The 15,190-nt window shown below is 40.9% G+C and overlaps 1 protein-coding gene across 1 annotated transcript; it reads left to right on the top strand.

Moving 5' to 3' along the window:
• Positions 1-3,487: 3,487 nt before the first annotated feature.
• LOC148009859 (pentatricopeptide repeat-containing protein At5g39350-like) lies at positions 3,488-6,659 on the top strand. The gene has a single exon (XM_087673026.1). The coding sequence runs from the start codon at positions 3,543-3,545 to the stop codon at positions 5,871-5,873; it is 2,331 nt and encodes a 776-aa protein (XP_087529152.1). The 5' UTR covers positions 3,488-3,542; the 3' UTR covers positions 5,874-6,659.
• The last annotated feature ends 8,531 nt before the right edge of the window (positions 6,660-15,190 follow it).

Here is a 15,190-nt window from a genome sequence, read left to right as displayed (position 1 = left end):
TTTGTCAATTGCGCTTGCAGTGCTTGCCTAGCCCTTCGCTCTTCTTCCAATTGTAGCATGATTAGATCCAGCTTTTGTTTCATGGTAGGCTCAGGTAAGTCGTCTTCAGTCATAGGATCATCCATATGTGGGGTAGTCATCCTGTAAAACTCAATAAACCTTTCTCACTCAAAATCAGGTTAGCAGGATGAGCGTAGCTCAAATTCGGGGTTACAAGGCTATGTATTTTTGGGTATTTCTTTCTCAATTTTCAGAAAATCTGCAATATTTCTGTCTCCATTTACTGAAAGTACTTCAACGAACTTGTAGATAGGTAGAACACCTTGCCACGAACAACTTTCCAGTTCAGAGTTTTTGCATATGAACAAGTCTTCTAGGAGTTTTAAGCACTAGTCAGTTCTGATTTAGTCTGACTTGCAGAGTTGCAGACTTAGCAGACTTGCAAAGTTGTTGACTTGCTGAACTTAGGCCGACTTGCAGAACTTGATTCCACCTGACTTGTAGAACTTGACTTTGGCAGCGCAGGACCCAGAGTTTGCCAACTTGTGTGTCTTGTCAGACTTGCAGAGAGCTTAATAACTTAAGCTTAAGTGATTAAGCTTAAGCTTAATAAGCTTAATGAAGATAAGCAGGGCGGCGTCAAATTTTCGTGGGGGGGGCCGTTTTTTCTCAGGCAGCGCAAATTTCGCGACATACTCTGATACGCCGAGGTGAGATTTTGAAGCCCTAAGCTTCCTTTAAGCTTATAAAGCTTTAATTTTAAGCTTGGTAGATATGAAGATTTGAAACTTATCTCTGTAACTCCATGACTTGATGATGGAGATGTATGCATGGTCCTCCGCCTGCAGAGCCTGGTTCTTCGCGATCTGACAGTAGAAACAGGGGTTCTTGATTGCCAGAAGTCTGCATGTATCGACGGTTCGCGATGAGATTGACTGTAGAGCCCGTTTGTTCCTGGAGCTCCGCCTTCGCCCGAGATTGGTAGCGATTGGAAGCTCTTGATCTCTGCTCCGCTCTGATACCACTGGTGCGCAGATCGGATGCAGAATGCTCACGTGGTGAATCCCGGAAGGTCCCCAAGAACAATGAACTCTACCTTTTTGCACAAAAAACCATGTAAAAACTTGCACGACAAGAGACAAGAGACAAATTGGGTTCAATCTCCCCCATGCCTTGTGTGAGCGCTTCACATAGCATGTATTTTATGTATATTTCAATCTTCATGCTCAATAATAGCCCAATTTACAAAAATATGACAAGCTTTTAGCTTTTGAGTTTGCTTTCTACAAAAATAGGAAAATAAAGCTAATGGATGGTGCCCATAGAGTCTGGCACGCCCAATCTCAATGTCCAAATAGAAATAACATATCCGTGCGCATAGGCGCATACAAAATAATAATCAATAATCAATGTCTTAATAGACATAACAAAATATAGGCGTGGCGCCTATCAAAATATAGTCCAAAGGTCGAATACTCGCTAAACTCCAATGCTTTCCTCCGCCACTGCTGCTATCTCTACACATCAACTGAAGCATTCACAATCGTTAGTAAAATAATACAATTAAACCGACAAAAGTGAATACCTAGTAGTCTTCAGCTACATAAATAAATCAACTGGTTAGAAATAAATCCTAACCTTAATGTATTACGAGTGCGCACTCTAAACTCATAAACGTTAATTAATTTAATATGCATTTTGCGGAATCACCCGCTATGGAATCACCCATGTACACACTAAATTAATGAAACGCCCGAAAAGGACAGGCGTCCCCATCAACTTCTCGCACAAAGAATCCTCTTTGTGTATGAGCCCCGGTCATCTAAGTTTACGGAATCCACCGTAAAACCTCACGGAATCCACCGTGGAATATGCCTCCTGGCATCACTCCAACACATGGCTGCTCCAACATGCCAGTAGAGAGAGGTGAACCTGTGGTTGTCGAGCTGGCTTTGCTGCGTGCGACAGATCGTCCACTCCCAGAAAGGCGCTCATTAGTATCTCCAATTGTAGTCATGTTTCCTAGCTCTCAGCTTCTTTACTACTTTCATGCGCTGTTGAAATGGTGGCCGCACCCTACACCTTTGTCTCTACTGTGCTGATGGTGAACAATTGCAAGGATGGCAAAAACAAATAATTTGTACAGCTATGACTTTGAAAGACATAGACACGCCTAGTGTCCCTCTTAGCTCTGATAAAAGCTTCATGCAGACACACCTAGTGTGCCTGTTTGATCTAATAAAATCTTCCGTTAGCTCTACAATCCTCTCCCACTTGAGGTGAGTTTATCAGACTAAGAATAACATATGAATCTGTTGAGATCTGCTCCTTGGACTGCCTGTTAGGGATGGCATAGTCTGTGTACACAAGCGATGATATGAGACAAAAAGTTGGCATGCGCTTCATGCGTTTATGTATCTGCTTTAGTGTTTGTGTTGGAGATTTGGAGTCAATTAAGCACTAGTGCTCATATACTGGGGATCTAGAGTCCCATGAGGATGTGGAGTTGACACACTAGTACTTCATGGTTTTCCAGATTGATGACCATTGAGCTGAAGCTGAGTATACAGTTGAGCTGAAACTGGAGTTCGGTGCAAACTCTCCCGGCATGTGGGCTCGAAGTGCCAACGCTTGTCTGTGGGAGATTCGACTGATCTGCAAACCCTCCTACGATTGATCTAGACCGATGATCTGCATTACTGGCTTACTTTGATCGGAGTGATTGTTAGTGCTGCAATCAACAGTTCACACCCTGCACAACTGCAATACAATTGTTGACAACAGTTTCAAGCATGTATCAGAATGTCTATTAAGTGCATCAGTCTTTAGGTTGCCTCAATGTCAAGACTGTATTGCTCTGTATCAGAGTCCATGACTGCAAAAGTATCAGACACATATGAGTTCACAATTCCTCCGTGTGTCATCGGAACATCAGAGTTCATAGCTTCCTGAGAGCACATGGTTCATGACTACACTGGTTGTATATGCAATGCCTTGAAAGTTGAAGTTAGCTGCATTTGTTTAATGTTTGTGCCAGCATTGCCCTACTGTGTCTCACAATTGCACTACTGTAGTCTTGCCCCAAATGAGAGAGAGAGAGAGAGAGAGAGAGAGAGAGAGAGATTGTGTGTGTGTGTGTGTGTATGTGTGTGTTCCCTCATTGGTTCTGCATGGTTCAATGACCATGCACTGCATGGTTCAACGACCATGCAGGATTGTAGCTTGTTGACTGGCTCTTCGCCATCCAAAATTTGGGGAGAAGTTGACACGTGGAAGGGGAAGTAGTGACCTGTGTTGTACCCCAAAAAAAAACACATATAGTTTTAGATTTTTTCTTTCCCCAAAAAAGTCAAGGCAAATAGCAAGCGTCCATTTTCCCCCATCATGTGGGTAACGTGGCATACGAGGAGACCTGCCTAGAGTTTTTAACTTAGGGGGCCCCATGGTGCGTGTAAAGTTAGGTGTTCCAACTTCCACCATTGGCCCCTTCACCCTGAAGCTGATGATACTGAGAGGTGTAGTATGAGATATCCTCTTGTCTCATGGAGCTGAAGGATGGCTATGGCTTCTGTGATACTTGGAGCAATTATGATCGTGTGGGTTTCTATTGCTCCTCTTCCTTGCAAGAACACCAGTTACTGCATGGCAGCTGCAAGGTACCCCAGTCCTCTCTAAAACCTGCACAGCTCGCCGCATTCGCCTTCTCGCACAGATCTCCCATTTGCGCAGGTAAAACCCTTCAGTCAGCAGAGAAGGCTCTAAGGGAGGAGCATCATGATCCCGCCCCTTCTTCTTTCCCACTTGCCATGGCTTCCCACTCACGGAATCGTGGCCCCAATCGGCCCCCCTCTCGTGACCCCACAGATGCAGGAGACCCTCCACACCAACATAGCGTCAGAAGTACATCTCAGCATGATGCTGCACCCCCCAACGCAGTGGGCCGTGATGCCATCGCCTCTCTCGTGCAGCAGTCCCCCTCCTTGCCTGATGGTAAGCTGGCTCATGCCCTCATTGTCACCATCGGGCTCGAGCAGGACACGTTCCTCGCTAACCTTATTGTCAGTATGTATGGCAGATATGGACTGGTGGCTGAGGCACGAGCGGTGTTCAATGCTATGCACAGGCGGACCATTGTCTCGTGGAGTGCCATGATCTCAATTTATACCCAGCATGGGCTCCCCGAGGAGGCCCTTTCATTATACGGTAGTATGCTGCAGGAAGGGGGGAAACCCAATCAGATCACTCTTGTCAATGTGGTGAGTGCGTGTGCGAGCCTCTCTGTGCTTGAACACGGCAGACAGATTCATACACAGATTGTGGAGGACGGATTTGCATTGGATGTCGTGCTTGGAACAGCTCTGCTTACCATGTACAGCAAGTGCTGTGATCTCAGTGCTTCCTATTCAGTTTTCAACCAGATGCCTTTGCATGACACGGTCTCTTGGAATGCTATGATTGCAGCATATGAGCAGGGAGGGCACAACTCAGAGGCCATTGACCTGTTTGAGGCAATGCAGAAAGAAGATGTAGAGCCTAGCAGTAGCACTTATGTGAGTATGCTCACTGCCTGTGCAAACACTGCTGCCTTAGAAAAGGGCCAGTTTGTCCATATATGTATCACTAAAGATGGATTAGACTCTGAGGTTATGGTGTGCAATGCACTCATTCACATGTATGGTAAATGCCAACGAAGGGAGGAAGCTCGCACAGTATTTGATGATATGCAGAAACGTGATGTTGTTACCTGGAACTCCATAATTGCCGTTTATGCTCAGGAAGGCTGGCATGAAAAGGTCCTGGAGCTCTTCAAACAAATGCTGCAAGGAGGTTTGAAACCCAGCAATGTTACATTCATTAATGCTTTGAGTGCATGCTCTAGCCCTGAGGCACTACAAACTGGTAAAACTCTTCATGAACACATCGCCAAGGGAAGATCCGATACAAATGTGCTTGTAGGGACAGTCCTTGTGGACATGTATGGGAAGTGTGGAGATCCAGAGGCTGCACACAGAGTTTTCAATAAAATCAAGAGCTCTGATGCAATATGCTGGAATGCCATGATTTCAGCTTATGCCCAGCAAGGCCACAGTTTGCAGGCTCTGAGTCTTTTTGACAACATGCAGAAGAGTAAATTGTGTCCAACCAAATCCACCTATGTCAGTGCTTTGACTGCATGTGCTGACTTAGCAGCTCTACCAGAAGGACATTTGATCCATGTGTGTATTCTTGATGATGAATTTGAGTCTGAAGTTGTAATTGTAAATGCTTTGATTCATATGTATGGAAAATGTGGGAGGCTGGATGAAGCAAGGGCCCTGTTTGACAGGCTGAACCATCGGGAACTAGTGTCGTGGAATGCTATGATCACTGCTTATGCTCAGCAGGGACATGGTAAGGAGGTGGTTGACTTTTATGAGAAAATGCAGCAAGAAGGGGTGAGACCAAGTGAAGTCACATTCATTAGTCTTCTTTCTGCCTGTAGTCATGCAGGGCTTGTGGAAGAGGGGCATCGCTACTTCATCTCTATGACCAATGATTTTGGAATTACAGCATTCAATGAGCATTATGCCTGTTTAATTGATCTTTATGGACGAGCGGGACGTCTAAAGGAGGCTGAAACGCTGATCTATAAAATGCCTATCGAACCTACTGCTCCTGTCTGGTCTGCTTTCCTTAGCAGTTGCCGGATGCATGGTGATGTAAAACGAGCAAAAATTGCCGCTCAAAAGCTGTTTGTGTTGGAGCCTAAAGATGGGGGTGCATATGTTACACTCACAAACATTTATATCGCAGAGGGCAAGCAAGAGGATACAAAAAGTTTACAAAGGTTTATGGTTCAAAGGAGTGTTAAGGAATCAGGAGGCTACAGTTGAATCATGGCCCAAAACAAGGCTCATTTATTTTTCATTCAAGATCAATCACATCATGCAGATACGATCACATTACAAGATGTATGCAGAGTCTGGGAAGTGTGTAGCAGATGTCCTGATCAGTACATGTTCCAGAGAACCACTCCACATCAGGAAAGTCTGTGCGTGTTCGGATTGCCATAATGCTATGAGATTCGTATCCATGATCACCAAAAGGAATATTTTTGCAGGACAATAATGAAAGTTGTCCATATTGTCTCCCAACTTCCCAGGTGAGATACATTATTTACAGAGCTTGTGTCTATCACTGCTCTGCACTCTGGATCCATGATCGGTTTGTTGTTGTCAACGAAAGATTCTCTCTCCTTGACAAAAGAAAGATTCTCTGTGCTGTAGCTAGGCCAAGGCTCTGTGTAATTTATATGATAAGCCCCGACAGCGTACTCAAAAACCTTTAACTTCACTGGTTCAGGTGTGGCATTGGAACCCAGAAAAATATGTAAATGAGGCTGTGATGTGCAGCTCTGGTGGATGGGCTTCTGGATTTTTGGAGCTTCTGTTTATGTCTGCAGCCTACCCCTGGCTTGTGGATTTTCGAGCTTTCTTAGAAGATCACAGAAAGGACAGTCTGTAAAGGCTGTGATCCATGTGAGAGGCACAGGACCATGAAGAGATAGACCCTCAGAGCATTGAATGCTCAACAAAGTACACATAAGACATATGGCTTTATGAAGCTAATAACACTCTCGAAAAAAGAATTATTTATGGAAAATGGACACACTTAATGTCTCTAAAATCTCAATAATTCAATCAGTCCTCTCTGTCCTTGAATAGTAAAAGCTGAAAACGATGAAGCAAGTGTTCTAAAATATTTTTGATGTTAAATAGTGCTATCCATCGAACTGCAAAACCATTACAAAATGCCCTGAATATGTTCACATTTGACTAAGAAATTGTCAACAAGAGCTCACTAATGAGCACTTTTAACCAATCCACCAACAACCAAAGCTCTAGTTTACATGCAATACCAATTATTGAGGCATAAATCTTACCATAGAACTGATGTGTGAACATATGTAAGACTGAATAGGTTCTTCTGCCCTTTTTTTCTTTTAAATTCATTTTACAGTTATGTACATATCTTGTACGTTCTTTTTCATAATCTTGGCAGTAGAGTCATGAGCCTTGCCTTGCACGTTTGTTCATTATGTTCTTGCTTTGTCTTCTTGCCATTGTTTCCACAATCAGGCTTCTTTGTATAGGAGCAAATGAAATTAGATAGCCACATTCCTTGTAGGTGGCAAGAATCAGTCTCATTATTGATAAGTCATTCGCATGCTTACTCTATACGATTTATTCTTCCAGCATATGGATACAAGTATAACATAGTGATTTCTGTGTTGAACGCCTCTGTAATACCTTAAGATATAGCGTACTTTGCGAAGTTATCTTGAAAAATGTACGGGTGCACGTATCAAGATATCTAAGATCAATAGTGTATTCTAGTCCTATATGACGTGACATATACTGGTTGCTTAAGGACTATGGAATATTATTGTAGTGTACTACGTGTGGTTATGTCTAATGCATAAGTGGTAGATGTTGGCTCTAGAGGTGCAGGGGATAGATCCCAGCAGCGGTAGAGCTGTACATGCAAGTATGCCAAAAGTATTGCCTATTCTAGAATAGTTTAAACAGGATGAAAGGATGCATAAGCTTGTGAATTATTGGTTCTATTTGTAAACAAAGGAGTTGCATCTTGCATGTGTGTGTCAATTTATTTGTTTGCAACAAAGGCCATATGCAGGTCAATTTAACATGGATAGCAGTAGGGATTTCGGGGCTATATATCTTAAATGGATAGCACTAGGGATTTTAGGGCTATATATATATATGTATATGTATATATATATATATATAAGCTTAACCAATATTCTAGCATTTGCTCTCCCAGTCACAAGAGTGACTATCATCCTAATGAGGACACTACAACCACCAATATAAAGTAAAACTAAAGCTTGTTTACGACAGCTTATAGAATAATTTTTTAAATTATGTTCCAACCATACTAATCAACACCTTGCCACAACTTGTCTATATTACATTGTTGCAAGTAAATCAAAAAACATGGGATACTTTTTCTCTAGCATTTCAATCAATCTTTTTATAGCTCTATACCAAAAAGACAATAAATTCATAGTAGTTGTTTTTCTCTTATCTCGAAAATCTCCAACTCATCTTGCATAAATAGGTATTCAACCTCTTTGATGGTGATAACATGGAGAGAAGCAAGGGGTGGCTTATTGCTGAGCATCTCAGTACGGCAAGGAGGTGGGTGTACAATAGCTAGGCTCTGTGTTACCTCCTTAGAAGGATTTTCTCAAGCTCTAGCTGTAGCGACTAAGAGGGTGCATTGATATCTTTCTCAATGTCCTCTTGCAAATCAGTGCACAAACGTTGAGTGTAAACATCATAATGATTTCTTTTTGTAGTTGTGTATATAAGACTCAGAATAAGCCTTGGTAAAATTTGAATATTTATGGATGCATGCTCCGAGGCTTGTGCAGGTGCATGGGTTTTGATCCGAGAGGCAGAGCTGCAACGATAGCTTTGATAACGACGAAACGGAAATACATTCCGCAATCCTCGTGCAAGGTCCACCGTCGCAAATGGGAGGGGGATTCTCACAAGTTTTGGGGAAAGATATAACCACCCCCCCGCGGGAGTCAAAAAACGAGGGCACATGGTGTTACATGCAAAATCTGCTGGCTTTTTCTTCCCTTTAATTTATGTCTACATGAGGGATTTTTGAAAAACCCTTTCTGATTAAGAAAATTCAAAAATACTATTTGCATTTTCTAAAATTAGGAAGGTAAGACCACCATTGAGATGCACCTTTCTCGTAAAATAGCCCTGTTATTTCTTGTTAAAAGACCAAGTTGGAGGTGTTTCTTCGAAAAATAGCAGTTTTCTCAAAACTAATCTACATGACCTGTACCCATTTTTGATTTTCTAAGAAAACCTTTGGGGAGTCCCCCTTGAAAACTCTTGATGTGTTATGAGGGTGACAAGAACTTGGCAAGGACAATGATTGTTACGTCACAACTTACGAGAGAATAACTTGAAGAAGAAGAGCTTATTTTTTAATCACAAAAGGATGCAATATAACGATGCGTTTCTTGATATAAGATTGATACAAGACAAGACCTCGATACGAGACTAGAATGAATACAAGTCAAGACAAGACAAGAACTAAAGATACATCGATTGAACTTGGACTAGAGACTTACCTCACAAGAACCTCATAACTAGTGTTAACAAGATCGAAGGACTTGTAGCCTAAGACCTCTATTCATGCTATTTTTCATGAGGTTGAGGAGAAGAAGCTCCTAGATGACGACATAAGCATCGCTAACAAAGCAAGGAAATAAGCAATATTGATGTAAGTACTAATGCAATTCAAGAATCTTCTAAAATCTTCTTAAGACTCCTCTAGAATCTTTTTAGAGTCTTCTTGAACTTTTTCAAATATTCTTGAAGATTCTAGAAGATATTAAAGTCTTTTAGCATCCATGAAACTACCCCCTCATTTAGCGATGAGTTTCACGAGGAGCAATGGGGTTTCTTTTAGTAAGACTCTTCGCTTCAGTGGATGGCGCTGATGAAACTGCTTTAGTACATGATCAACAAAAGTGGGAGGCTGGTTCCCATGTTTACTCATCATTACCATCATAGCCCTTCCAATGAATAAGGTATTCAAGCCTTTCATGGGAGATTCTAGAATCAAGGAAAGTCTTGACTTTGTACTCTAGGTGACCTTCAATTTCAACATGTGGTGGTGACATTAGGACCAAAAATGCTTCAAAAAAGGCACTTGTAAGAAAATGATTAAGTTGCTAATTAGTTGAGATTTTGAAAGAATTGAATTCATTAAGAAGCTCAGCCATTAATTGTCCCTCATCTTTAATTTATGTCAGGAACACATTTTCGACCGTTTTTTGTCTTGGAACTTGGGATAATTTGTATTTTCGAGAAATATCCACTTATATCGTAGTTTGTTTACTCCCGCTTCTTCTTTTCGCACGCTCTTTCGCCATTCTCTTCTTTGTGCTCACTTTCTTATCATTATGATCATTGATCTGCTAAAATGTTTAGCGATATCTCTGAAAGTAATACAGATGCGAGCACATGCAAGTACAAACTTACCATCCAACTAGATTCAATTCATTCATCTTGGAGAAGTATACATCGTTGAGTACTAACAAATGAGATGGAGACCAATAGATTGTGAGCTCAAGGAAAGAAACATATACATTTGTGGGTGGATGTAAACATTTATCTGAAGGATCCTTCAACAGGTAAACCTCCTAATTTTTTTAATATTCACAACTACATGAGATATCTCAGGGAAGGTTATAATGGGATGCTTGGCTATTGTAAAAGGTTATACTCTACATCTTACACATACATGGCTCAAATGAATAAAATGAAAAAAGAATTATTTATTGCACAAACAAGCATTTGGCGTTTTGAAAAATGCTAATAAGTCATTACAAGAAAAGCTAGTACATTTGAAAAAAACTCCAATAGGATTTAGAGAGAGAAATAGATCATTAAAAAATATAACTAGCTTGTGTGAGAGAGTAAAGAAAAGAAGATTGAATCTTGCAAATAAATATGTCTCTAGCATGCGAGGTATTAATATTTGAGAGAATGAGGGGAGAATCAAATTTTTAAAAGGGACCATGAATAAGAATGATATTTTGAGGATTCTTAGGTTACCTCAAAATATGAATTTGAGAGGCCAAACTCTCAAAGAATTGGTCAAGGACTTAAAGGACACAGTAAAACCAAATGAAATTGTAGAGACATGTGATACTGTGGGCATTAGTCGAAAAGATTATCGGATTGTCTCAAGATTATGGTTTAAAAATCTAAAATGTAATAGAATTACTGCATTTGGGTTACCTAGAGTCCTAAGAGTATCGGTTGCAAGGACTGCCATGAATCGTAAGATTCCACTTGTTTTCGGGGAATACATTCATATTGAAGTATCTATGCCATATGAAAAGTCAAAAAGAAAATCTAGTTTTGAATACAATGTATTTAACAATATATGGGTTGATCTAAGAAGAGTGCAGATTGCAATGGTTTAGATGTATAGACTCACGTTAGAGGAATGTCACGGTGTTTTGAAGTTTTCCTTGAAGTTAGATGAAGCACAGATTCAAAAAGGACAAAAGATGAAAAGAGTCAACATTTGCATGATGAATACGGTATTCGAGTACAACAATGGTGGGGGTGAAGCCCCAGTGTATAAGTTACAGTCTGAGATGGAGATTTGGTGGGTTGGTGTAGCTCAGGTACCAATTGAGAATCATCAAACACTAAAATGGTTGTTTACTCATACAGGTATTCCAAACATTATTAAGTCTCAAAGTGAAGGAGAAATGTTGGTTGTTGATGGGGTTGGTAATTTTAATGTGGAATGGCACATGAGTGATAACTTGGAAACAATCAAATGTATGCTTGGAATATGTAATGGGACAAATGCAAAATTGTTGAGGTATTTGCAATCACACCTACTTCAATCCCTTTGTGAGGAGTAGTGAGGGTTCAGGACCAGAATCCCATATGTAATGGGACAAATGCAAAATTGTTGAGGTATTTGCAATCACATCTACTTCAGTCCCTTTGTGAGGAGCAGTGAGGGCTCAGGACTAGAATCCCATATGCACAGTAGGAGAAAGTACCACCACTCATTTCCTATAAAGCATTGTACTTGCACTCTTTTTTTAATGCAATGATAATACTATTTTCTTTCTAGTAAAGTGTCAATGTCACTGTCCACACACAAGATTGTATTTATGAGTCCAAGTCTCAATCTTGGAACCTAATTCACTTGTGTGACAATTTGCCTTTGTCAAGGTCAATGTATTCATGAGTTTCTTCTTCCTCTTTCAACCTCCATAGCTTCCACATCTGCCATGCTCTAGATCTAGTATATTTTACATGGTATTAGAGCCCAATTGGACATGGCCTAGCTCATCTCAGCCTCCTTCTCTGCTCTTCCAGCTTCTATTCATCATTTCTCAGCTCAAGTTCCAGCTGAAGGTCTCATTTTCCACCTCTATCTCCACTTGATCTTCTTGGCAGCCATAGCCAGCATGTACCTACCTTGCTTGGAGCCTTCATATCTCTTAAACCAAGCCATATCTCACTGAGATTCCTTCTGGAGTTATCTTTCTCTGCTTTGGGTGCTTCTTCTTGGGACTTCAAACCAATACATTGATGATCATCTAGCTCAGCATTGCGTGAATACCAGCTCGCTATCCTGTCTGCGCCTGTTTCTCATCGTATAGTTCGTTCCGCTCGTACACACAACAATGTTGGTCATTATCATAGGTTTTTGAAGCTATATATCTAAACTCTCTCCCCCTTAGAGGGTTTCTCAAATGGCTACCTTTGTGAGCAGTTATAAGCAAAAGACTAGTCGCACGTTCCTGAAAACCCTAATCTGCCATAGCTCACTTTCACTGAAGCTTTTTTTTACTTCATCTACTCATTGATTCCAACACATTGAAGGTCCTGTTACTCAGATTTGAAGGTCCTAGCATCAAATCAATAAGGGGAAGATTGGGATTTGAAAGATCTTGAAGGATTTTGCAGATTTGGAAGATTTAAAGAAGAAACTCATGAATACATTGACCTTGACAAAGACAAACTATCACACAAGTGAATTAGGTTCCAAGATTGAGACTTGGACTCATAAACACAATCTTGTGTGTGGACAGTGACATTGACACTTTACTGGAAAGAAAAGAGTACTATCATTGCATTAGAAAAAGAGTGCAAGTACAATGTTTTATAGGAAATGAGTGGTGGTACTTTCTCTTACTGTGCATATGGGATTCTAGTCATGAGCCCTTACTGCTCCTCACAAAGGGACTGAAGTAGGTGTGATTTCAAATATCTCAACACCCCTCCTCAATCACAACCAGAAGTACAAAGCATATAGAGATAGATATCTATTGAAAACCAGAGTTGCAGCATTGGAATGTGTGCACAAGAGGGAGAAGAGAGCTCAGAGTACAAGAACAGAATCTTGCTTACTAAGTTGCTTAGAGTACAACTTGGGTACACTCTCTCACACATAATAGTGACCCATAGGCTGTTTATATAGCCTGTGCCAAGCTAGGGTTAGGGTTTTCCCTGCCCCTAGGGCTATTCACACTCATCTGCCCTTATACTCCCTTGCTTATAATGGGTTCCTATGCCTGTCTTCTAACACTCCCCCTCAATGCCAGGGTGGCATTGGATTACAAAGCATGTAAGAGGTTCCCCCCCTTCTTGGGATGCCTTTATAAATCAGGCTTACAAGATTGTTTTAGGTAGATGATTTAAAGAGTCAAAACAATTGATCTTCAGATGGATTGGAGGTAAGGTTGGCCACCAATTCTTTGGGTATATCAGGAGTGTTGGGACATTTACTAGTGATATGCTCTGTCTTCTTGCATTTGTTACATTTCATCTTCTCGGGATACTTCTTCCAGTAGTTGTTTACAATATGTCATTTTTTCTTACAAAAAGAACATCTAATGAGAGTTATATGTACCAATACTTGATCATGGGAAGTTGAAGATGCCTGACCGTTGCTGCTTTCTTTGTGGTTCCTCTTTTCTTCATCCAAATAGGATTGAATGGTACTTGCCAATGTAGGATCTAGAATGTTGGTGAGAGTGGTTACAAGAGTAGAAAACACCTGTTTGATAGCTTTTAGGAGGATAGCAATAGCATCTTCTTCATGTATTAGAGCTTGTACAGAGGCAAGTTGTGCCATAAGTCCCTTCATATGAGAGATGAATTTTTCCAAATCTTCTCTTGATCGATATTCCAAGCTAAAGAATTCAATTTTAAGGAAGATTTTAGTATTTTGACCTGTGGCTCCATAGAGCTTTTCAAGCTCATCCCATTTTTCTTTAGCAGTGTTTAGTTGATCAACATGATGAATTAGGGATTCATCTAAGTGTAACATTATGATTGCTTGAGCACGTTGATCATCCTCTATATCAACCAGATTTGCAGAGTTTACAACTCTACTGCCTTGAATGAGAGGCCAATACCCTCTCTCCATCATTTTGTATTTTATAAGTACCTGCTATGGGTGGAAATCTTTGCCATCAAACTTTTGAATTTGAGGACGAACATCAGCATATGTTGTGGTCATTGGGAAGGTCTTACCACTTGTTAGAACAAGGGCAGTGTCTAGTCCCTTACAAATTTTCCATTGAATGCGGAAGCGAATAAGACAAGTTGAAATCAAAGTTGCAATGAAGAGAAAGGCTGAAAATCATATAAATGTAATATTTCAAAGTATGACAGTGGTGGTCCTTTCTTATGTGCAATCTTCTTCCTAGGTTTAATAGTCTTTTTAGGTTTTAATGAAGTAAACCTAGACTGGACTTCAGGCTCCTCCTTGTGGTATGGCTTAGTAGATGAAGCTTGTGTTGGACAAGGTTGGTCTATGATCTCAATGCTTGTTGTTGATGATTCCGAGGAGAGTACAATGACACTCATCCTTTTGATTTCATTGACTAGTGTACTTGAGACAAAGTCACTCACGGTATGCAATACACTTCTAGTGTATGATGGTCTATGTATATGATGGCCCACTAGGGGGGCTACAAAAGCCCTATGGTAGCCACCATCAATGCATCTCCTACAGCCCGCGTTTCAGCACAAATTAGTCGCCTGCCCAGAACTGCGCCGTTCTGACTCAGAATGTAATGCCGTCCTTCTTTGTGCCTTATTCCACGGTCTATTGTGATAGGTAGTTGCACTTTGAGATGTGGAAGAGTTCCTCAGAAGGAACAAGGAGCTGATATGGCCTCTTTTTTCCTCCCCAAGTCCTCCAATGGAGGTAGGTTGCAAGTAGCTATGGAGAAAAGAAGGATAAGATGAAAGAGGTAAAGGCTCATGTGCACTTAGTGATAGTTGAGGCTGAGGGAAGCTGAGGAGATCAGAGATGGCTCTGATACCATGTTGAAAACTAGAGTTGCAGCATTGGAATGTATGCATAAGAGGGAGAAGAGAGCTTTGAGTACAAGAACAGAATCTTGCTTACTAAGTTGCTTAGAGTACAACTTGGATACACTCTCTCACACATGATAGTGACCCATAGGCTGTTTATATAGCCTCTGCGAAGCTAGGGTTAGGGTTTCCCCTACCCCTAGGGCTATTCACACTCATCTGCCCTTATACTCCCTTGCTTATAGTGGGTTCCTATTCCTGTCTTCTAACAATATCTAGACGCTATAGCA

Source organism: Lygodium microphyllum, chromosome 30, assembly GCF_053477565.2.
Source record: "Lygodium microphyllum isolate KBCC chromosome 30, Lygodium_microphyllum_v1.1.10, whole genome shotgun sequence".
NCBI classification, from domain to species: domain Eukaryota; kingdom Viridiplantae; phylum Streptophyta; class Polypodiopsida; order Schizaeales; family Lygodiaceae; genus Lygodium; species Lygodium microphyllum.
Note: the sequence above shows the minus strand (reverse complement) of the source record. Positions and strands in the feature narration are given on the sequence as shown.